Genomic DNA, 23,557 nt, shown 5'->3' on the forward strand with positions numbered 1-23,557 from the left:
TTCTGGGATAAGGAGCAGGGGTTTGCTATTGCAGAGGGTGGGTAAGGACATTCATTCTGGGTATAGGGGTGTGGATCATACAGCCTTCAGCAGCTTTCCCACGATGCTGGTAGTGGCAGTTTCAGGTCAGAGTGCGTGTGTGTGGGGTGAGTGGATGTGTGTGTGTGCTTGCGGGTGCATGTATTTGGGGCGAGACCTGAGAGTGGGGGCAGCAGGAGGCAGATCTGGGAGGGTAGGGGTAGCTATGCTGAGGTCCTCACCACCTCTGGGTGGTTGGGGGCCAGTGACAGTTTCTGAGTAGGGGACTGATGCAGAAGTTTGTTTCCTTATTCTTGGCACTGTTTATGATTCGTTTGTTCCAAGTACCTTATCTTCGTTTCTCACTGTCAAATGCTGACTTATAGTAATAATACTAGCTGGCACTTATGGCACTCTTTCCCAATGCCAGGTACTATTCTATGTATTGAGACCGGCTGGCTCTGTCTTGCTGATAACCCAGATGAGAAAGCTGCTGTGTGAAGTCATGGAATCACTGTCTCGGAGGTGGGGACAGGAAGTGACTGCAGGGGCTGGACCCAGGCAGTTTGCTTTCAGAGGCATTGCCAGTAACTGTTTCAGTCTTTGCTGCTTAAGATGCATTCTGTAAAAATCTGAAATACCCCACATGACAAATGCTTCATAGCAAGAGGGCGGAAGACCATATGATAGAAGTAATTTGGTGGTTGGGGTTTGTTTCAGTGAAGACAGACTCAGCCCCTGTTCCCTGAGGCCCTGGAGTCAGGCTGAGGTCCTGTCCCCATGTGCTGATCTCCTACAGGCCATGTCTGTCCTCTGGTCAGTACAGCCATGTCCACGTGCGTGCCATCCCTTTAGCCTTGATTTCTTCCCTCAACTGAGGACTGGTACAGCACACTGTCTCCACGTGGGTGTCCCTGGGAGTCTCAAACTCCACGCATCCCAAGCCAAAGCCTCGGGTTTCCCCTGCACGCCCTGCCCACTCTGTCCTCCTGTCCTCTTGTGCTCTCCCTCCCTTTAGTGATTGGCAGCTCATTCTTCCAGCTTCTTCAGCCACAATCTTGATGACATCCAACTCGGCTTTTTCCTTCCCACTCAGCATGCAGGCGATGAGTCACTTCAGATGCCTCTACCTTCAGCATCTGCTCAGGACACGACCACCGGTGTTTACACCCAGCCAGCCCCTGGGCGCGTCACCACTGTCCTTCACAGGGCAGTTGCGCTCGCCCTCTAACTGGCCGGTGTCTATTTAGCCGTGTCCTGTACGATTTGTTTCCTGCGTTGCAGCCAGACTGTTCTTTGAAAGAAGTTGTTCAGACTGTGCCTTTGCTACAGAACGGAGGCTTTCTGTCCGTGTGGAGCAAAAGCTCATGTCCTTTCTGCACCTCTGGCCTGTGAGATCTGGCTCTGCCCACCTCTCAGCGCTGATCTTAGTTCTCTCTCCTTCCCTCTCTCCCTCCCTCTCTTCCTGCTGAGCTCATCCAGCACAGCCTCACTCACGATTTCCCCATTTGGGATGTTCTTCCCCCGATATGTGAAAGGCTGGCACCTCATCCTTCACTGCATTTCCCTCAGGTGCCCTCGAGTCAGAGGCCTCGAAGGGCCTCACCCATTGTCTTCTGTCCCCTGCAGCTTGCTTTCTGTTCTGTTTCACTTGTCACCACCTGGCACATGCTTGTTTGCTTGCTTGCTGCTTGTAAGTTTCGTGAGGACAGGCATGCTGTTCTGCTCACTCTGCGTTCCCAGCACATGATGCGTCTTACTAAATGCTTGTCCAGTGGATGAATGTGTCGGGCATTCGATTAACACACATAGAACACTAATGTGGAAAGGACCATGGGACATTATTTGCTCCAAATCCACATTTCACAGATGGGAAATCTGATGCCAACCAAAGAAAAGTGGCTTTTGCTCTTTCATATCTAGGCTTGGTGGCTGAGGTGTGAGCAGCCTTCAGGATCCTCCTGCAGGGATTCCCAGCTCACCACCTTGCCTGCTGTTGGCCATGAGCTTCCATGGAGCAAGGGCACCAGAAGGCTCTGGTGATGTCATGCTGACCCTTCCGTTATCAATGATGTTCAATGTGGTTATAGTCTGGAAAATGTGGCCTCTGAGGTCAGACATACCTGGGCTCTGTCACTTACTAGCTGTGGGAAGGTGCTCCCCCTCTGATAGGAGGGGGCAGTTCAAGAGAGACAAAGTGTGTGCAGCTCCCAGCATCGTGTCTGGCACGTGCTGACCCTCCCGACAGTGCTGGTGATAAGGATCACTCAGTGCTGACCTGCTAGCAGTCGCTAGCCTTAGCAGTTACTTAGTTTGAGTCCCTATAAGCTTCTTGCCTGCGTAATACCTTACTTTTACTCTTCAGCTGAATTTTAGTCATGTGGCTTCTGAGGAATACAATATTCCTTTCTGAAGTCAGAAATCTGTCGGGGTGCCTGGTTCTCAAGTACTTTTCTCTAATATTGAAGATAAGAAGTATTTAGAAGGCCATACAATATAGCCAGAGAGTGTTTCCCACAACCAAATGAGTGCAAATAGAAAATGTCCTAATTGCTTATGGCTTATAACAACGTATTAATGTAAGTGTGATTCTGCTGATTTCTAATAATTTTCTACTGCCTAATTTCTTGCTGATTGTATTTAAGTTTTATTAAATTTATCAAAAATGTCCATCCAGCCGCCTCTCCTCCAGCTATGTACACCGAAAGAGAAAAACCGTGAGCATCTTGAATGCAGCAGTTAGTAGCACGTCCCAGGGTGCCGTGTGCCGTGGCACCTTGCGCAGCTGGTCCTCCCTTATGGAGGCCAGGCCTGCACTTCTTGGGCAGCATCAGTCTCCCTCTTCCCAGTCTCCTTAGCTTTTCTCTGGTATTTCTGGAAGGGCAGGACCTTTGGAGTCAGACAGACCTAACTTTGAACTTTGTGGCAAGATTCTTGATCTCTCTAAGCTTTTGGTAATAAGCTTTTTAGTAATAATACCTATGTAGCATTGTGGTAAGACAGAGTTCCTAAAGTGCCAGTCATAGTGCCTGGAACACAGTAGTAGCCTAATAAATGTTAGCTTCCTTCTTTCTGTAAGATGACAGTGCCCTTATTCAGTTAAATTGAACGTACACGTATTGAGCGTCATCTCTGCCGTCAGGGATGTTTATTCTATCAAAGGATCCCCACACACTTGGGCTGCGGTGTGGTCAGTAACAGGCAGGGAAAATGCCCTGTTCTGTAATGTCACAAAGGGAGAGGCAGCTAACCTAACCATTACAGGGTCAGCGAGGCTCCCTAGGTGGTGGGAGTTATATGCAGAAACCTAACAACCAAAGCAGAATTTGCCAGTGGGGAAAGGGTAGGGTGGAGAGGTGGGAGAGAGCTTTGGAAAGCCATGTTGAGAAGTGTGGGAGGAAATATGTGTGTATTAATAAGATTATACATCTGTCCATTTAACAGGCATTGATACATAGTTAATATATGAGTCATCAACAAACTTAATTCCACTTTGCAAGCATTTACTGAATTTTTGCTCTGTGCAAAGTCCTGTGTTGGGCATACAAAGATTTGAGAAAATTAACAAAGCTAAAAATTGATTCTTTCAAAACAATAATTAAAGTTGACAACTCCTTAGCAATATATGAAAAAAAGGGAAACACAAATTGTCAACAACAAAAATGAAAGAGGGACATATACTGTAGATCCTACAGAGTGAAAAAATTAATAAGAGAACATTATGAATACTTGCATTTCAATAAATTTGACAACTGGAAAGAAATGGACAAATTTTGTAACATTTTAGAGATTTCTCTGTTTATAATTTTTTTTTATTTTTAATGAAATTAAATTTTTGTTTTCCTCAAATATTTAGTTCTTTTTGTGTCTTCTCTGACATCTCTTTGCCTGTCCCAAGGTTGCAAAGATATTCTCTTATGTTTTCTTCTAGAAGTTTTAGGCATTTATATTGCATGTTTAAATGTACAACCCATCACAGAATAATTTGTGTGTGTGTGGTGTGTGGTAGAGGTCAAGGGTTATCTGTCTCTATACATTTATCCAGTTGTTCTACCATTGTTTGTTGAAAAGGCTAAATTGATCACTGAATTTCCTTAGCCCTGGGTCAAAAGTTAATTGCCTATATCAGCGTGGGTTTATTTTTGGAATCTTTATTCTCCTCCATTGATTTACTGGCCTAGCCAGTGCAATAGGCCAAGAAAGAGAAATTTTAAAAGGCATAGATTCTTAGAAGTGAAGAAGTAATAAACCTGTCTTTATCTGCAGATATGATTTTGTACCAGGAGTAATCTCAATATATAAAACCTCCTAGGAATCTGGAAGAAAAAGACTGACAGGTCAATAAAAAATGGTCAAATGATATGAACATATAATTCATAAAAAGACATGAAAATGGCCAAAACATATGAAAAGACATTCAACTTTCTTAATAATGAGAGAAATGTAAAATACAACTACACTGAGATTTTTTTATCTGTCAGACTATCAAAAAGCCAAAAGTTGCTCAACACACCTTATTTTCAAGGTTTTGAGAAAAGAAGTATTCTCAAACATTGCTGCTACCGTGTGAAATGGTTCAACTTTCAATGAGGGACATTTTGGTAGTGTCTCTTACAATTCCAAATACATTTACTTTTTGACCCAGAAATCCCCCTTTGGAAAATATAACTTTCAGAAATACCAACATATATAGAAAATGACTTGTGTACATGGTTATTTTTTGTAACATTGTGCATAATTTTGGAAATAACCATTAAGCCAATATCTAAGGGACTGTTTAAATAAACTATATAGCACACCCACAATGTAGAATACCACATATGTCTACAGAGAATCTACAAAGAGTATTCTGCAAAGAATGCTCTCTCTGTACTAAGTAAAAATCTCCAGGCTATATTAAGTGATGATTAACAAACTGTAGGTGCACAGAGATGGATATTGTTTGCCCTTTTTTTGCTAAGGTGGCCAGTGGGTGTGGTGGGGAGGAGAGTTAGGACACCAGGTATTTTATTGTATCTGCATAAATATTTGTATTTTCTTGTATCTGCATAAACAAACACCTAGTAGATACAATTTTAAAACTAGTGAAAGTGATTACCTACATGAGATGGGAGGAGAGGATGGTATGGACAGGGATGGGAGCAAGCCATCTCACTACGTACCATTTTATGTAATTTAGGTTTTACATGATGTGAACTCATTTCTTTTGGGAAAAGTACACAATTTAAAGGGTGATGGGTGCTATAGTAGCATAAAAGCAGAGTGCTTATGTAGCATATAGTAGAGTGATGAATTTTCCTTGGAGACACTCGAAAGGCTTCTCAGAAGAGGTGAAATTCAGCCTGAGACACTAAGTACAGTTGGGACACGGCAGCCCTTCGCTCTGCTCTGGTCAGTGGCACTGGGGCCTTCAGTTACCTTCTAAGTCTTTCTTGCTCATTACTCAGGCAGTTAGGTGGGTGGCCCAAGGTGCAGTCCTGCCGTCAAGTCTCTGGCCTGCTGCTTTCCTTCTGACTTGGTCACGAACAGTCCTGGACACATGCCCGACTCCTCTGGACCTGGTACCCATCCTCACTCTCCTCAGCCACCGTGGAACTTCCGGGCCTCATGATGAGGAGCTGTTTTGATGGCTGCTCTTGCTCAGGCCCATTCCTGCATTATTGTGATGTGCCATTTAATTTGTAGTTATTTGGCATCTTTAAGGCATAATTAACACTGGAGAAAGATTTTGGCTGAAAGTGCTAATTAACCGGAAAGTAATGGTATGGCTTTCATTTGTAAGTTTCATTGACCTTAAGTAAACTGCTGGGCTGGTCTCTTGAGAATGAACCTCAGCCTCTGGTCCTGAACGTTTGACTTATTAAGTGGATCACATCACCGCTATTAATTTTATGTCATATCACAGAAATAGAGCAGAAGGAAATCTGTGGTGACAGGTTCAATTGGGGTCTTTCAAAATTGGAGATCTACTTCTTATATGAGAGCGATTGTTTTTCTCTGGCAAGAGACTTAGTTATATTAAAAATCATGGAACATCAGATCAGTAATACAAAGTGAACAATAACAGTTTGTGTAAGAGCCATCAAAACCTCAGGCGGTATCTGGCACAGCACTCAGATTTTAAGGTGAGGGTATTGAGAGCTAGAGAGGTGACGTGACTTGTCCAAGATCATGTGAAGTTTTCCTTACAGTGAATCATAACCTCACTTCCATTATTTCTGCTGCAGAAGCTGGGGATCCTGAGTCTCCATCTGAAGCCCCTTCCAAGGCTTCATGTTTGTCCTCTGACATGGGCAGCCCCACATCGGTGTGGTCCACATTATGAGTTGTAGTCTTTTGTTTTAATGTTTACAAGTGATTGTGTGCCTATTAATGGTCAGGGTCAATTTCTAAAATCACCTTTACTGAGTATAATTCGCATTCTGTAAAAAGCAGCCACATTAACCACGTAGCTCGATGAATTTTGACAAATGCATACCCTGTGTAACCACTACCTCAATCAAGATGTAGAATATTTCTGCCACACCTGAAAGTGAAACCCTTAGACCTAAAAGTTTTTCTGGCCCCTCTGTAGCCAGTCCTCTTCTGCCCTGAATCTCAGGCAACTACTGATCTCCTTCTTATCACTAAAGATTAACTTTCTCTGGTGTGTCATAGATGTATAAGCATGCAGTATGTGCTTTCATGTGTCTGGCCTCTTTAACCAGAATAGTGTTATCTAGATTCCTCCATGCTGTTGTCTGTATTAGTAATTTGTTCCATCTTGTTGCTGAGTAGTATTGTGTTTTATGTATATACTACAATGTGTTTATCCAGTCACCTACCTCTTGTTGGATATTGAGGTTATTTCCAGTTTGGGATTATTATGAATGAAGTTTCTATGGACACTTACATACACGTCATTGTTTGTATATACTTTCATTTTTATTGACAAGAATTGCGTTGCTGAGTAATATGTTAATTGTAGGTTTAAGTTTATATGGAATTGCATAGGTGTTTTTCAAAGAGATTGTATTATTTTACATTACCACCAGCAATATCTGAGCATTCTTCTAGATGTCTTAAGATTTTTTTTTGTACATGATCATGTTGTCTGTGAACAAAAATAGTTTTACTTCTTCCTTTCCAACATGTAGCCTTTAATTTCTTGACTTACTGAACTTACTAGCATCTCAAGTACAATGTTGATAGAAGTGATGACAGCTATGTCCTTGCCTTATTTTCAATTTTAGGTAAAAAACATTCAGTTGTTTACCATTAAGTATGGTTTTGACTGCACGTTTTTCATGGGTGCATTTCGTAGATTGAGGGCATCCATTTCTATGCCTAGTTTTTAAAAAGCATAAATGGGTTTTAAATTCTGTCAACTGATGTTTTCTGAATCTACTGATCATAAAGCTTTTCCTTTTTTTGTTTCTGTTAATAGTCTGTTAATAATGTGAAAGGCCTTGATTGATTTTTGAAGGTTAAACCAACCTTGCATTGTTGAGATAAAACTTACTTGGCCACGACGTATTATCTATTTTATATATTAGTGAATTTAAATTCATGAGGAATATAGGCCTTGTGAAGTTCTCTTTTCTTGTAAGCTCACTATCTGGTTTTGATATTTGGGTAATTCTGGTCTCAAAAGGAATGGAGAAGTTTTCTCACTTTCTCTCTTTTCTGAAGATGTTTATAAAATGTTGGTATTCTCTACAGAGAATTCAGCTGGGAAATCATCTAAACTTGATTTGTTTTTTAAGAGGATGTTTTTGATTATGAATCCAATGTCGTCAATTGGCATGAGGCTCTTTAGGTTTTCTCTTCCTCCTTGATTTCATTTGGTAATGCGTCTCCATTTATCTAAGTTTTTGGATCTTTTGGCACAAAATTGTTGTCGTCAATTGGCATGAGGCTCTTTAGGTTTTCTGTTCCTCCTTGATTTCATTTGGTAATGTGTCTCCATTTACCTAAGTTTTTGGATCTATTGGCACAAAATTGTTTACACTATTTCTTTATTGTCCTTTTTATTTTATTTTATTTTGAGATTTGGAAATTTAATTTTCACTGTTCAATAAGCTGTCCTGATAAGATAACCCACATTTATTGCATTGTTTCTCCCCATAATTTGATTTTCCCATAAACTGATTTGGGTGTAAAAGGAGACAACACAGGATTCTCTTCCCATATACAGGGACTGGCAACTTCTCTCAGATAGTTTATAAAATCATTTAGCTGCAGTGGGCCGGTTGTGTTGTAATGTAAACAGAACACACATAAAATGGCTCAACAAGGAAATAATTTCTTGTACAGTATATAAATGGAAGTTTTGAGATAGTGGTGAGAATATCTCTGGTTTCTTTAATCCCTTCTGTTTTAAATTAGGGTGGATTTCTCCCTCCTGTGGCCCCCAACGCCACCCAAGAGTCATCTTCATTCAGTCCCAGAGAACATGAGAAATCAGGAACAGCTGCATGGAAATTTTTTTTCATTTTGGTGCCTGAACTGGAATTAATGTTCATCACTTATATCTGCATCCCCCAAACAGAGTTAAATTACATGGTCATCCACCCAATCATGGAATGCTCAGATTGCAGGCTATGCGTACAAGAGCAGAGTGATTTTATTTAATAAATACGTGTCTAATCCATACTGTGTAAATTCTCTAATGCTTGCTATGACGTGATTTCTTTTTTATTTTTACTTATTCATTCATTCATTTATTTATTTGTTTGTTTGTTTGTTTTGGTGTGTGGCTGGTATGGGGATCCTGGGTGTTATGAGCACAGTGTTTAATGTCTGTAGGATCCGTATTGATAATTCATTGTCGTTCCTGATGTTTGTAATTCGTTTTTCTCTTTTCTTTCTTGGTCAACCTAACTTAGAGTACTGTCGCATTTATTGATATTTTCAAGAAGTAGGTTTTAGTTTAATTGTTTTTTTTCTATTAATTGTCCATTTTCAATTTAATAATCGCCTAATTCTGTCCTCCTTACTGGTTTGTTGTTTCTTCCGATCCAACTCCTGCCCACCAGGCACACACAGTTCTTTCTTCGTGATCCTTACATCCTAAGACACTTATCTATGGTGTAACGTGCCACAGTTGATCTTAGAGTTCCCCGGGCTTGTTTCTTTTACCAGACTTGAGCATCTCAAGGATAGCACTGTGTCTTCTTCCTCTCCGTAGCCATAGTCCCTGGCACATAGCTGACGTCCATCCAGGGCCAATGAATGAATGCTGCTCTGAGCAGTTTGTGTAAATGACAAGAGAGTTGTCTGTACAGCCATGTGGCACTGTGTTCAGATTCTGGTTGTGCCACTTCCTGGGTGTGCAGCCGAGTTCAGTCTCCTAACCACTCCGAGCCTCATTTGTGGAAACAGCATTCTCCTTGCTGGGCTCATATGAATGTTACAGTCAATGTGCCCAGGTCACTTCGTGTAGCATTTGGCACTTAAGTGGTGCTCAATAAAAGGTAGCCATTGCAAGGTCTTTCATTTTAGCTTGAATAATAAATTGTGGTATGCCTGAAAAGTAAATATTTTGTTTTTAGTGAATAGTGGTTTTGTAGTAGTCTTCTCTCAAAGTAAGCACTGAGGTGCACTCACAGGAGTGGAAGACTGGCAGAGCAGGGCACTGCTTCTTGTTGCTCTTTGATGGAAGCAAAGCTTGAATGTCCTGTCTTTTGCCTTACCAGCCCTCTTAATGGTTTCATTAAAATGTCCTAATTTTACCAGTCTGAGGAGGCTTTTTGTTGGTTTCTCTCTTCCGTTTTCTTTTTTTTTAATCAAAGAGGAAAGGCAGGAATACTCAATTTCACACAACCTTTTCTGTGCTTGGTTTTCATAAATTAGACAGATATTTCCTCCCATCATTATATCTTTTCCTTGCTTCTCTGCAAAGTAAAGAAACAGCCAATTCCAAGAAAATAGAAACACAGATTATTTCTTTGTTACATGGTACTTGAAAGTTATCTATCTCCGTGTATTTTTTGCTCATTTCCCAGGTGATTTCTCCCACATATATCCCTCTCTGGAGGTGACTTCCTGCAATTTGAGGAAGATGCCATATGTATGCCGGGTGATGGGCTGGCTTGGTTTGTTTATTTGTTAGTTAATTTATTCATATATTTATTCACTCAGCTATTTATTGAAATTTCTGAGGTCAGGGACCTCATCTTATTCATTTTGTGCTAAACACAGAGCCTGGCACTCAGAAACCCAGGAAGGGTTTGAAAAGATGAGTAAAAGAAGAGATCAAACAAATGCAGGTCAGATGGACTCAGAAAGTCTTTACCAAAAGGCTTGCTGGATGTGTGTATGTTGGATCTCTCCCTCTGCGGGTGAGAAGGGTGGGTTAGGGGGTGTAAAACCCATTCACAAGAAACCAGCAACCTTTTGGAGATGATAGGACAGTGCTTTCGGCTAAAGGGAATGGGAAAAGGATTTGGGATTTTGCTGAGGCCAAAACATGATCCTTGAATATTAAAAAAATCATTGAACACTTTGTAAGTGTGGAGAAGGCATGCCTTTATCTGGGCTGACAAGAAGGAGTCATGTTTACATGGGTGGAGGGAGTCAGTGAAGGTATTTCTGGTAGTACAAAAGTTGAAGGGAACCTCTAAACATACAGGCATGGAAGACACTTTGAGGAGCGACTGGAGGCGAGTTGGAACAATGAGCTTTTGAAATGGGATGGAAGGACTTGGGTAGACGTTTCTCCAAAGGAGACATACAAATGGCCACTTAGCACGTGAAAAGGTGCTCAGCATCACCAGTCATCAGGGAAATGCAAATCAAAACCAAAATGAGGTACCACTTCACACCCATTAGCATGGCTATTGTCACAAAAACAGAAAATAATGAGCATTGGCAAGGATGTGGAAAATGTGGAACTCTGGGCACAGCTGGACAGGATTTAACATGGTGCAGCCACTGTGGAAAAGGGTATGGTGATTCCTCACAAGAATTAGATATAAAATAATCATATGATTCAGAAATCCCACCTGTGGTTGTATACCCAAAAGAACTGAGATCAGGGTCTCGATGTTTGCACACCCATGTTCACGGCAGCAGCATTCACAAGAGCCAAGACGGAGAAGCAGCCCACATGTCCATCCGCAGATGAATGTGCAAACAAAAGGCAGGATATCCATACGGTGGAGTAGTAATCAGCTTGAAAAAGGAAGGAAATTCTGACACATGCTTCAACATGGATGAAGCTGGAGGATGGATGTTATGCTATGTGAAATAAGCCAGGCACGAAAGGACAAAATTGTATGATTACGCTTACGTGAAGTCCCTGAGGTAGTCAAATCTGTAGAGACAGGAAGTGGAGTGGTTGTTAGGGGCTGGGGGAGAGGCAATGGAGAAGTGGTGTTTAATGGGTTCAGTCAGAGGTTCAATTTGGCATGAAAAAGCTCTGGAGATGGATGGTGGTGACGGTCCATCAACGATGTGAATGCACTTAATGCCACAGAACTGTGCACTTAAAAATAACTAGAGTGATAACTTTTGTTTTATATGTTTTACCACAATAAAAAATGTAAAATGAATAAATAAAAGAATAAAAGAAATGCAGATAAAACTCATTTCTTCCTATTCTAAGCCACATGGCCTTAGGGTATGCAATTTGTAAGGTTGCAGAGGGAGAGAGAATTTATTCGGTGAGTGCCTCCTTGTTCTGCTACTGTCTTCTCATTGAATCCTCACTGAAGTCTAGAGGGAAAGGTATGAATTATTGTCCCCATTTAATGTCTGAGAAGCTGAGGCTCGGAATGGTTAGATGGGGCGCCCAAGGTCACGCAGAACCGGAGGGCAAGCCAAGTTTAGCTGGCATCCACACCTCTCTCTCCTGCTGCAGCAGGCTACCTGGACTTGGTCAGCTGGACTGCCTTCCCATAGGAAAGTCATTCTTCTTGGCATGTCCTCTCGGTGACACCATGCACATATAGGCTGTTTTCTCTACTTTTAAAAAATTCTGTAGCTGTGACTGCCTCCCTATTGGAGAGGAAAAGTAGGTCCACAGGAGCTGTAACTGAGGCTAAATGCATCTTGCTGGGATGGCTTCTCGAATGTGATTCTGGAGGCTGAGGCAGGAGAGGGGAGGCAGGAGACTCCTTCTGGCCTTTTGGAAGTATGGCTTTGTATTGCTCCTGGCGGGTGGGAGAGAGTGCTCAAGTCTGCGCTTAGCATGTGACTTTGCAGCCTGATGGGGCACTATCAGCACCAGACCTGTTGCTCTGTGCTCACGCTCTGTGCTCCGACTTTCACCCTCATGGCTGCTTTTCTGGAAGATGCTTCCACTAGGGTCATGAGTGACCAACTCATTGCCAAATGTGGTGGACACCTTCTCAGACCTTACTTGACATGACTTCCTTGTGCAGCGGGTGTTACTGGTCTTCTTCCTGAAGCTCTGCCCTCCTTGGGTCGTCTTGACACCCTTCTTTTATTTTTTCTCTTGTGCTTTGGTCCATATCTATGAAACCATTGCCTAATCCAAGGTCATAAGAATTCAGTCTTATGATTTCTTCTAAGAGTTTTATCTGCAAATTTCTTTATGTAAAGGGCCATATAGTAAACATGTTAGGCTTTGCTAGCCACATATGATCTCTGTTGCATATTCTTCTTTGTTTTGGTTTTGTTTTACAACCTTTAAAAAATCTAAAAACTGCTCTTAGCTCTCAGGCCATACAAAAACAGGTGGTGGGACATATTTGGCCCAAGAGCTGTAGTTGATGCCCGCTTTAGGACATTACTGTGGAAGGTTGAGTCATTTCATCAGTAGTTGAGCTGGGTTTGGGATTTCTTGTTGCTGTGGTTACTTTTGGTGCCCCACAGGCTCCAGATTCCTCTAGTGCTGCCTTGTGGTGGGGGGTGGGGAAAGCTGAAGAATGCAGGGGCCATTGAGGTGTCAGGGTTTTCCGATAATGTTCGCCCTCCGTCCTCAGCTCTCCACAGGTGGGTTCTCGCTCACCTGTGTTCCTCCCCCAGTGGTGCCTTGCACCAGGCACTTGCCAGGCTGGAGGCAGAAGCAGATGGGTTCCCCTCTTGTCCTTGCCCCGCCTCGTGTCAGGTAGGTGCTGTGCCTCTGGGTCTTGCATGTGAGGCTTTCTCAGCACTCGTCCCCTCCTGCCCGCAGCAGGCCATCTCTGCTGAGTGTCATGGCCGGTGTGGTGGGTGAGGGCCCGTGGCAGCAGTAGGACACCTCCCATGCTGTCGATAGAGAATCCCAGCTTGGATTGGTTTCCTGGCCCTCCCCCGCTATAGCAGGTCTTCACCCTTCAGATTGTGTTCTTTGGCTGTGCTGCCCTTCCTCCAGCAGCTTAAGATGGGCCTTCATGGGAGAGAAGGGTCTGAGGCTGCAATTTCACTTTCTCATCTTCCCTGTCGTGGTGGCCGAGGGAGGCTGCCCTCCTGCACCCTGTCCCTCCTGGAAGGGCCTCCGTTGCCCTGTGACCTCATCTCTAGGGTGGGGTGGGTTCAAGGATGTGTCACGAGTGTGGGGTTTGTTGGGAGCCACATTCTACCTCCCCGATGGGAGCATCCCCTTCCCCACTCCCTCACCTGAGCTGTGTACTCTTCTTTAAGTGATGCTCATTGAAATGTGTTTTTCTCTCTAAAATGCTATATCCACCCATTGAGTCAATTTGGAGTCCCTTCCCTGTGCATGTCCGGGCTGAAGAGTGTTGTGTAGACTCTGGGGCATCATAGGAAAGGTGGGGTGGGGGCTCAGGTGCTGTGTCTCAACGGGGGTGGGGGTGGGGGGGTTGCCTGGTGCTGATCACTGCAGTGATTGAGATTATCTTCAGGTTCTTTCTAGTGAAGGCTGCCTCCTGGTGAGGTGTGGTGATCAACTTAGGGAGTACTAACTTATCATTGTTTTACATCTTTTCAGACCCTGGAGGCCATCCTGAACTTCAAGTACTCCGGGGGCCCAGGCCACGTTGAAGGGTATTACAGGAGCCTCTCGTTGGGGCTGCATGTAGAAGTCGAGCCGTCTGTGTTTTTCACCAGAGTCAGTACTCTCCCAGCAACCAGGTAATCGTCTCACTGCTGCATGCTCGCCTCGTTCTAGAGCCTGACCATGCTGTGCTCGGACACTGACCTCAGTGTTCCTTTAGGTCCTGCCTCCCATGACATCGTGCCATTGTGCCCAGTTGCTTGGCCTTTCTGGGACTTAGGTTCTTCATCAGAAAAACAGGCATTCTCTAGGAACTGTGTCTTTGGGTGGCACGCTGCAGCACTAGTGCCAGCGACTGCAGCATGCTTGCGTGTGGTTGTGCAGACATATTCCCTCATGGCCCTGAACCCGGTTCTAGTGGCAGCCTGGTTCCCCTCTCCTGTTAGCAGGTCTCAGCAGGTAGCTGTGTGCCTTGGGCACCCTGGGAGGAGCCCAGCATCTCTTTCTGTGTCACTCCTGCATCCCAGTGAGAGAGGTGCTTTGTTTCCAGGGCCCGCTGTGGGAGCGCCAGGCATTTCTACCCAGGGAGTGCTTCCTGCATAACAACCTTCTCCCTGATTCACTTTTCCAGGCCTAGACTTCCCTCACAGAGAAAGAAATCAGTCTGTCCACTTCATACCCATACTAGGAGTATTCTTCTTTGAGGTGGGAGAATGACAGTTTCTCATCCAAAACTTTCACCTGTGCTGAAGTGGTGGTGGTGGAGCCTGAGAACTCTGGGTGGAGCTCCAGCCAGCTGAGGCCCTCTGCAGCCAGCTTCCTGCCCCAGGCACGAGCAGGTGCTGATCTCCACTGCACCCTTACTGTTTTTGTGTCCAGTGGTGCCTCGCGTGTCAAGGGTAGGGCCGCTGGGTCAGTGTTCCTTCTTGTTAATAGAGTTAAGACAGCAGGGATGACACACACCTGTCTGTCCTTGCATCTGGTGAGGGGGAGGGGAGCACATCGGGTGCAGTGCCCCCCCAGCAGTCAGCCCTATATTCCTCAGAGTGAAATAGAGGGATGTCATTGTCCGTGTTAATGTTGACATAAAGATCCCTTTAAAGTGATACAGCTCCAGATAATAAGTGTGGTTTTAGTTTAGAGGAAAGACTGTTTTTCTTCCCAGCTGTTGGAGAATGGCTTCAGGAAGAATTAATGGCTTAGTTGGGCCTTTTAGCATCACATTTCACCATCTATCACTTTTTCAATCCTTGGAGAAATAGTCTTTCCTGCCAGGGCTCGCCTCTGTTTTGAATTTGTATAAAGTATTAAAGCACTTGCCCCTGGGGAAGATATGGCCAGGACTGCTGCCAGATGACATTAGAGTGTTTCAGGCCCTTTCTGTGCATTAGATCTCCTCCGTCGTAAACCCGGCGTGTTTCTCTCCCATCCCCTTATCTCCTGCTGCCATCGCCAATAGAAATAATTCTTGGAAGTGGCACAGGTTGTCACTGAATTTTTATTTTTTTTTTGCCCTCTTACTTTCTGCTTCCACGTCATGGCCCCTGCAGTTCTGAGTGACACTTTAAGATGAGAACAGCCCTGCCGGTTGAGTATGCTGCAGACGGACTGGGGAGAGCTGGCTGTTACTGAAGCACTGTTTGGGTCCTGGTCCCCCAGCCTGTGGACCTCGCTCTCTTTTCTTTTGGCCTACGTGTTTCTTTTCCCTGCTCTTGGGATTGAGATTTGGTTTCTTTTAATCCTGATTTTACATTATTCCTACATCTAATTGATTACCAAATCCTATGGATCAAACCTCTGAAACATCTCCTGATCAGCCTGTGCATGTCTCCATCACTGTAGAAAGAATTGCCTCCCTGGTCTCCCTGCCTTCAGTCTTGCTAAATGTTCCCATGTCGCTGCCCAGCTTAAAGACTTTCCCAGTGTTTATAAAGTCCAAAGTCCCTCATGTGATATTCAGGGTGTTTAAAGATCTGACCTAGACCTTCCTCTTAGGCTCTTTTGTCCCCAGTTCCACTACACTGTTTAAAAGCCACTTTGCGTCTCACCATCACTAGGATATGTCAAGGCACTTTATTGCAATGAGCTTTGCACACATCTTTTTCCAAAACTGTTCTTTTTTCATAAACTATCATTCTTTCACTTAACCTTCTGGCAAATATCTGTTTGCCCTTGATCTCTGTTACCATTTTTGTAAAATTTTCCTGAGCATGACTGGGCAGAATGGATTGTTCTTTCTGTGGGTTCCTCTGCACGTTCCTTGTACTTCTAATAAAGCACTTACGAGACTGTATTGGACATACTTTCATTTAGGCTTTAAGGTAACACCTCCAACTTCCAGGTGCTATACGAAGTACTCACTGGGGTACCTTCTTTTATTTTGTTTTTTTACTATTGAGATGTTTGAGTTCCAGGTATATTCTGGGTATTAATTCCTTGTCAGATGTATAGTTAGCAAATATTTCCTCCCATTCTGCAGTTGTCTCTTCATTCTGTTTATTATTGCCTTTGCTGTGCAGAAGCTTTTCCATTTGATATATTCCCATTTGTTTATTTTTGCTTTTGTTGCCTGTGCTTTTGAGTTTTTATTCATATGTCCTGTGTTTTCTTCTAGAAATTTTATAGTTTCAGGTCATACATTTAAGCCTTTAATCCATTTCGAGTTGATTTTGGTAAATAGGGAGAGATGGGGGTCTAGTTTCATTCTTCTATACGTGGATATCCAGTTTTCCCAGCACCGTTTATTGAGAGGCTGTACTTTCTCCAGTGTATGTTCTTGGCACCTTTGTCAAAGATCAGTTGGCTGTAAAAGTGTGGATTTGTTTATGGGTTCATTTTTTACTTCCATTGGTCTATGTGTCTGTTTGTATGCCAGATCCATGCTGTTTTGGTTACTGTGGCTTTGTATGTATTTTGAAGTCAGGTAGTATAATGCCTCCAGCTTTATTCTTTTGCTCATGATTGCTTTGACTATTGGGATCTTTTGTGGTTCCATATGAATGTTAGGATCATGTTTTCTATTTCTGTGAGGAATGTCATTGGTATTTTGATAGGGATTGCATTGAATCTATAGTTTGCTTTGGGTAGTATTGTCATTTTGACAATATTCGTTCTTCCAATCCATGAACATGGAATATCTTCCCATTTTTTTGTGTCCTTTTTAATTTCTTTATGAATGATACCACAGAAATACAAAGAATCATTAGAGACTATTATGAATAATCATACACCAACAAATTTGAAAATCTGGAGGAAATAGATAAATTTCTGGATGCATACAACCTACCAAGACTGAACCAAGAGGAAATAGAAAATGTTAACTTACCAATAATGAGGAAGAAGATTGAATCAGTAGTCAGTAGTCTCCCAACAAAGAAAAGTCCAGGATTGGATGACTTCCCTGCTGAATTCTACCATACTTTTAAAGAATTAATACCAGTTCTTCTCAAATTCTTCCAAAATGTTGAAGCAGAGTTTGTTCTCCCAAACTCATTCTATGAAGTCAGCATCACCCTGATACCAAAATCAGACAAAAACACAACAAAAAAAGAAAACTGCAGGCCAGTATCCTTGGTGAACATAGATGTAGAAATTCTCAACAAAATACCAGCAAACAGAATTCAACAGCACATCAAAAAGATTATACACCCTAATCAAGTGGGATTCATCCCAAGGATGCAAGTACGGTTCAACATTCACAGATCAATAATATGATATGCCACATCAACAAAACAAAGGACAAAACCCATATGATCATCTCAACAGACGCATAAAAAGCATTCGATAAAATTCAGCATTTCTTCATGAGAATAATTCTAAAGAAACTAGATACAGAAGGAGAGTATCTCAACACAGTAAAGGCCGTATATGACACATCCACAGCTAACATCATGCTTATGGGGAAACATCACAGCTAGATGGGGAAAAGTTGAAAGCTTTTAAGATGCTTACTCTCACTTCTATTTAACATAGTACTGCGAGTTCCAGTCAGAGCAATTCAGCAAGAGAAAGAAAGAAAGGGCATCCAAACTGGAAAAGTGTAAGTCAAACTGTCCGTTTGTAGATGACATGATCTCTTATATATAGAAAAACTTAAAGATTCCACCAAAAAACTCTTAGAACTGGTAAATTGAGTAAAGTTGCAGGATACAAAATCAGTGTACAAAAATCAGCATTTCTATATACAAACAGCTAGCAGAAAAAGAAATTAAGAAAGCAATCCTATTTATAATAGCTACTAAAGCAATAAAATGCCTAGGAATAACTTTGACCAAGGAGGTGAAAAATCTCTACAATGGACAAATGTTTTGAAAGACACAAATGACTAAAACTGACAGAAGAAGAAATAGAACATGTGCATAGTCACATATCCGTTAAAAAATTAAAATTCTTAATTAAAAACTTACCACAAAGCAAACTTTAGGCCCAGGTGGCTTCACTGTGAAATATATCAAGCTTTTAAGAAAGAAATAATAAAACCTTTATAAAAATTCTTTCAGAAAATAAACAAGGAGGGAATAGTTCTTAACTCCCATTTCATGACACCATCATCACCTTGATGCCAAACCCAGACAGAGACAGTGTGAGAAAAGGAGACTTTAGGCCAGTAACCTCGTATTTAAATGTAAAATGTGAAAACAAGATATTAATCACATCAAGTTCAGAAATATATGAAAGGGATAATACAGCATGAACAATTCAGGTTTAACCCACGAATATAAGGTTGTTTCACAATTGAAAAATTAGTCATTGGAAATTACCACATTAGCAAAATAAAGGAGAAAATCATATGATTATGTCAGTTGATGAAGAAGCATCATTTTACGGAATTCAACCCATATTTATGATAGAAATGCTCAGTAACCTAGGGTTAGAAGAGAACTTCCTTAACCTGAAAAGGCTACCTAAAAAAACCCTATTGATGCTACACTTAAACGTAAAAGTCCGATTACTTTTTCTCTATGATGAGGAACAGGGCAAGTGTGTGTGCTGTCACCACTGTGTTGTTTTTCTGGTAGCCCTGTTGAGAACATGAAGACAAGAAAAGAATTAAAGGTATAAAAATTGGAAATGATGAAGTATGATTATTACTATTCACTTGTTTTCTTTACGTGGTACACATGATTGTGTACATTAATATCTTAAGAAATCTGCCACACCAAAATAATTATTTGAACTAATAATTCAATTTAGCAAGATTGCAGGATACCACTCGGCACTTAAAAATCAATTGTATTTCTATATACTAGCAACTCACAACTTGAAAATAAAATTTTGAAAATTATGGAATAGAATACAAAACATAAAACACTCAGGGATAAATTTCTAAAACTATGCTTTCTACCTTGAAAGAGAGAAATTAAAGAAAACTTTAATACCATGCTTATTGATTGGAAGAGTCAATTATTGTTAAGATGTCAGTTTTCCCAAAATTGATTATAAATTCAATGCAATCCCCATCAAAATTCTAGCAGGATTTAAGTGGAAATTGACAAGCTGTTTTAAACATTATTTTGAAATGCAGCAGAACTAGAATAGACAAATAACATGACAAAAAACAAAGTTGGAGGACTTAGGCTATATGATTTTAAGAGTTAATGTGAAGTTATAGTGATCAAGAGAGTGTGTTATTGGTGTAAAGACAGACAAAGAGATTAATGGACCATAATGGATAGTCCAAGAGTAGATCCAATTATATGTCATCAATTGGTTTTTAATAAGATGCAAAAGCAATTTCATGGGGAAAGAAAAGTCTTTTTAGCAAATGTGTTGGGACAACCCAGCATCTATGTGGGGAAAAAACGAATCTTCACGCATATATAACATCATATCCAAAAAGTCTTTTGAGATTGATCCTAGTCCTAAATGTAAAAACTTTAACTATAAACCTTGTTAAAGAAAAGGTGGCAGAGTATCTTCTTGACTTTGGGGTAAAGATTTCTTAGATTGGACAAGAAACTATTAACCATAAAATAAAAAGTTGATAGGATGAATTTCATTAATATTAAAAACTTCAGCTCATCAAAAGGCAAGTTACACTCTGGGATAAAATATTAGCAGTACATTTATGTAACGAAAGTCTTACATCTAATGTATATAAAATGAAGTCCTAAAAATAAATACTAAAAAATAAAAATAAAAAATGGGCAGAAGATTTGAATCTGTATTTCTCAAATGACATACTGTCACTTGAAAAGTGTTCATCATCATTAACCATTAGGGAAATGCAAATTAAAACCATAATTAAGTACTACTGTAAACCCACTAGAATAGCTAAAGTTAAAAACACGGACACTACTGAACGTTGGTGAGAATGTGAAATAATAACTGAAATTCACATAAACTGCTTGTGGGAATGTAAAATGGTACAGCCACTTTAAGAGCTGGTCAGGCAATTTCTCATGAATTTAAACATATACCTTCCCGTTGATCCAACAATTTCATTTCTAGATATTTACTCAAGAGAAATAAAAATCCATATCCACAAAAAGACTACTGTGAGAGTTTTTATAACAGCTTTATTCTTAATAAATCCAACTGGAAACAACCCCAAATGCCCATCAACAGGTGAATGAATAAGCAATTTGTGGTATATTCATATAGTGGAATACTGCTCAGAAATAAAATGAACTGCTGGTACATGCATCCACATGGGATAAGCTCACAATCATGCTGGTAAAAGGAATCTAGTCATAAAAGGAATGTGACTCTATTTTTACAGCCTTCTAGAACAGGAAAACCTATTCAATGATTAAGGAAATCTGAACAATTTGACTACGGGTTAAGGTCAGGTGGGACAGGAGTTGACTGGGAAGGGATTAGGGTTACCCAGTGTCTCAGTTTGCCTGGGATTTTCCAGATACTAACTCCCTGAAATTCCCTTGCCATGGCAAAGCCCTCAATCCCAGGCAAACCAGCATGGTTGGTCACCCTGGAAAGAAGAAAGTATCTTTCTGACTTGATGAAATGTTGTATATCCTGATGGGGTGTGGGTTACAGGGTTGTAGACAAATGTGACCTTATTAAGCTGTACACTTCAGCTCTGTATATTTTCTTGTGTGATGGCACTTCAAAACTTTCATGGAAACATAGAATTAACAAATGATTTTAATCTTTCTGTGAACTTTTTGAAGATCCTTTGTGTACAAATTATACCTTGTTTTAAAAGTTGATGCTCCTATGTAGAAATACATACGCAGTTGGAGAGAGCACCTAATTTTTACTGGAGAGGTCCAGAAGAGCTTCGTAGAAAATGAAACATTGTACTAACTCTTGAAGATTGAATAGGATTTCACCTCCCAGCCACTGGGAGGGTCGGGGAGTGTTAACATTTGTGTTTCTGATTCCCTCACTAGATTCTGAGCTCTGTGAAATGTGGAGCCTGGTTGTTAACCCATGCTCCTCAGGACCCAGCAGCACTTTGGGCCATGTGGGCAGTCAGAGAAGACTCAAGGAATGCGTCTTCACTTACTCCTATATGTTCTGTTTTTCTTAGAGACCTCTGTAAATTGCGTGACCTAGAATACCACAGAATTAGCATGCATTTTGGGCACTCAACTTTTGCAGTTTTTTGAAGTTATGTGACATGATGTGTTATGAATTCATTATTTTTCATCTTGCTCACAGGTGAGGATTTTTCTTTCATACTTTCAGCATCATGCCCTGTTAGTGTTATGTGCATCCCCAGAGATGGCCCATTTCAACACAGGGGCCTTATGAAGGAGAGGCGCAGAGTGGTAATATGGTCTGCACAGGTTCATGCAGCTTGCTGGTGATGGGCTGGCATCTAGAAACCCTGGCTTCAAGTCCCCTGCAGTGTGGGCAGCTAGATGACCACACATGTGTCAGGTTGAGCCTGTGTGGAGATTCAGGCTGATTTTAGCCCAAATAGAAGCCAAGTATGCATCACAAAATCACTTCACTGCTGGCATAAACAGGATAATATATTCTACTGTGAAACCAAAATGCAAATGGATGTGGGTTATTGCTCCTGGGATAGTCTGTGTTTCTGTTCTTCTCATTAATATTGATAACTTTTGCAGTTTTTCTTATTGGTAATTTTTTAAATAATAGTTTTCGAGAAGAGAAGGGGGGAAGAGAAATTCTATTTATTCAAGGCCTGCTATATTACAGAGACTGTCCTGGGCACGTTGTGTTTAGCATCCCTTTTAGACTCCAGAGAACCCTTTGAAGTCTGCGTTGCTATCTGCACACTAATGAGTGGAGGAGCTGCAGTTTGAATTATGGCCTTCTTGGCACCAAAACCGAAGCTTTCTGCCACACTTCCTCTGAAGTGGGAGTCCAGAGACCTGGCTCTTGTTTCCGTGGGAGTCGTGTCTCTGTCCGTCCCGCTCCAGCTCTCCTGAGCCTCACAGGAACAGTCCTCTCAGCTCTGCTCACCTTATCAGCCTGATGAGAGAATCAAATTAAACAAAAGTGGAGGCGTGTTTTTTCTAAATACAAAAAGCAGGATGTAGAGTTCTCATCATTTTTTTACCACTTTCCCTCCGGGGTGTACCGAGGTCTCAGCTGACTTTTGTTTAGAAGATCAATTACCTTCGAGATTCACTTTTCACACAGAGTGGCCTGGTGATGTTGTTGGGCACTAGACTGAAGTGGACTGGCCAGCTGTCCCCATCTGCGTGCTGCGCTTCCCTCCCTCCTGAGGGGCAGTTTCTTTCTGGCCTGTTAGAATAAATGATCCAATCTTAGATGTTTTTACTCTGAGCCATGTGGAAAACACACTTGTCAGAGGAGGGCGTGTGGTGTAGTCGTTATTACATTATTAATAGAAATCATGCCACCCGAGACAACACAGCACTTACCTTCAGCCACTTAGAAAATTCCATTTCCCTCGTGGGGTAGGGACGGCCTGGCTCTGTGGGGAGCATGTGCTCATGGCGACGTAATAAACCCATTTTAATGTTGAGTTTTATCATAGTAGTTCTTTTTCAAGCTGTTATCTTTATTTATTAAATTGTTTTAAATTTAACAAGAATTTAAGGTTTTAGTAAGCACCAGGATTCAGAACCAAATGTCCCTGTATCTGAGTTCAAATTTTGATTCTACTGCTTATTTGCTCTGTGATCTTGAGCACATTTCTTCAAGCATCATTTTTCCTTCATTTCGAAATGGCGATAACATCGAACCTGCAGGGTCATAAAATTGTATGTTTTAAAAGTGTGTATTAAGTGTCTAATACAGTGCCTGACACAAGGTAGATCATTGGAATTGGCAGTTGTCTCTTTCCTTGTGTATGCCCTCTCGTGTGCCAAATTCTAGGGACAAAGGGATGAGTCAGTCCTGTGAATGCTATGACTTCCTTAGGACGTCACCCACCTCGGTGTACCCCTAAGGCCTGCTTGCTGGCCAGTCTTGCTGTGGAAGGGCAGCTCCCTGAAGTTAGGCATTGGGTCCCTCACTGCTGTCTCGCGGCACCTGTTACGTGTAGCTGGGAGGTGAGTGGTGTGTGGCAGGGAGCTCTCCAGAAGGAACAGCTGCGTTTGCATCCAATGGTCAGAGGAGGTACAGGAGGAGTTCTTTGTTTAGAGACTGGAGAAGTACAGTGTACTTACCTTGTGGTCAGGAGCGGCTTGAGCAGGGAGGAAGTTCAGTGTGGGCAGAAGTGGGAAGATTGGAGCCAGAACGCCCCTTCCC

General features: G+C 41.8%; 1 protein-coding gene across 1 annotated transcript in view; it reads left to right on the forward strand.

Annotated features, from left to right (window-relative positions):
* TRAPPC9 (trafficking protein particle complex 9) overlaps positions 1–23,557 on the forward strand; it is a 672,769-nt gene that overhangs the window by 373,718 nt on the left and 275,494 nt on the right. The window contains exon 19 of the mRNA XM_008568452.1: positions 13,895–14,037. Coding sequence (XP_008566674.1) covers positions 13,895–14,037 — 143 coding nt within the window. The remainder of the gene's footprint in view (positions 1–13,894; positions 14,038–23,557) is intronic.

The sequence above is a fragment of the Galeopterus variegatus genome, unplaced genomic scaffold (genome assembly GCF_000696425.1).
Source record: "Galeopterus variegatus unplaced genomic scaffold, G_variegatus-3.0.2 Scaffold24, whole genome shotgun sequence".
Lineage (NCBI taxonomy): Eukaryota > Metazoa > Chordata > Mammalia > Dermoptera > Cynocephalidae > Galeopterus > Galeopterus variegatus.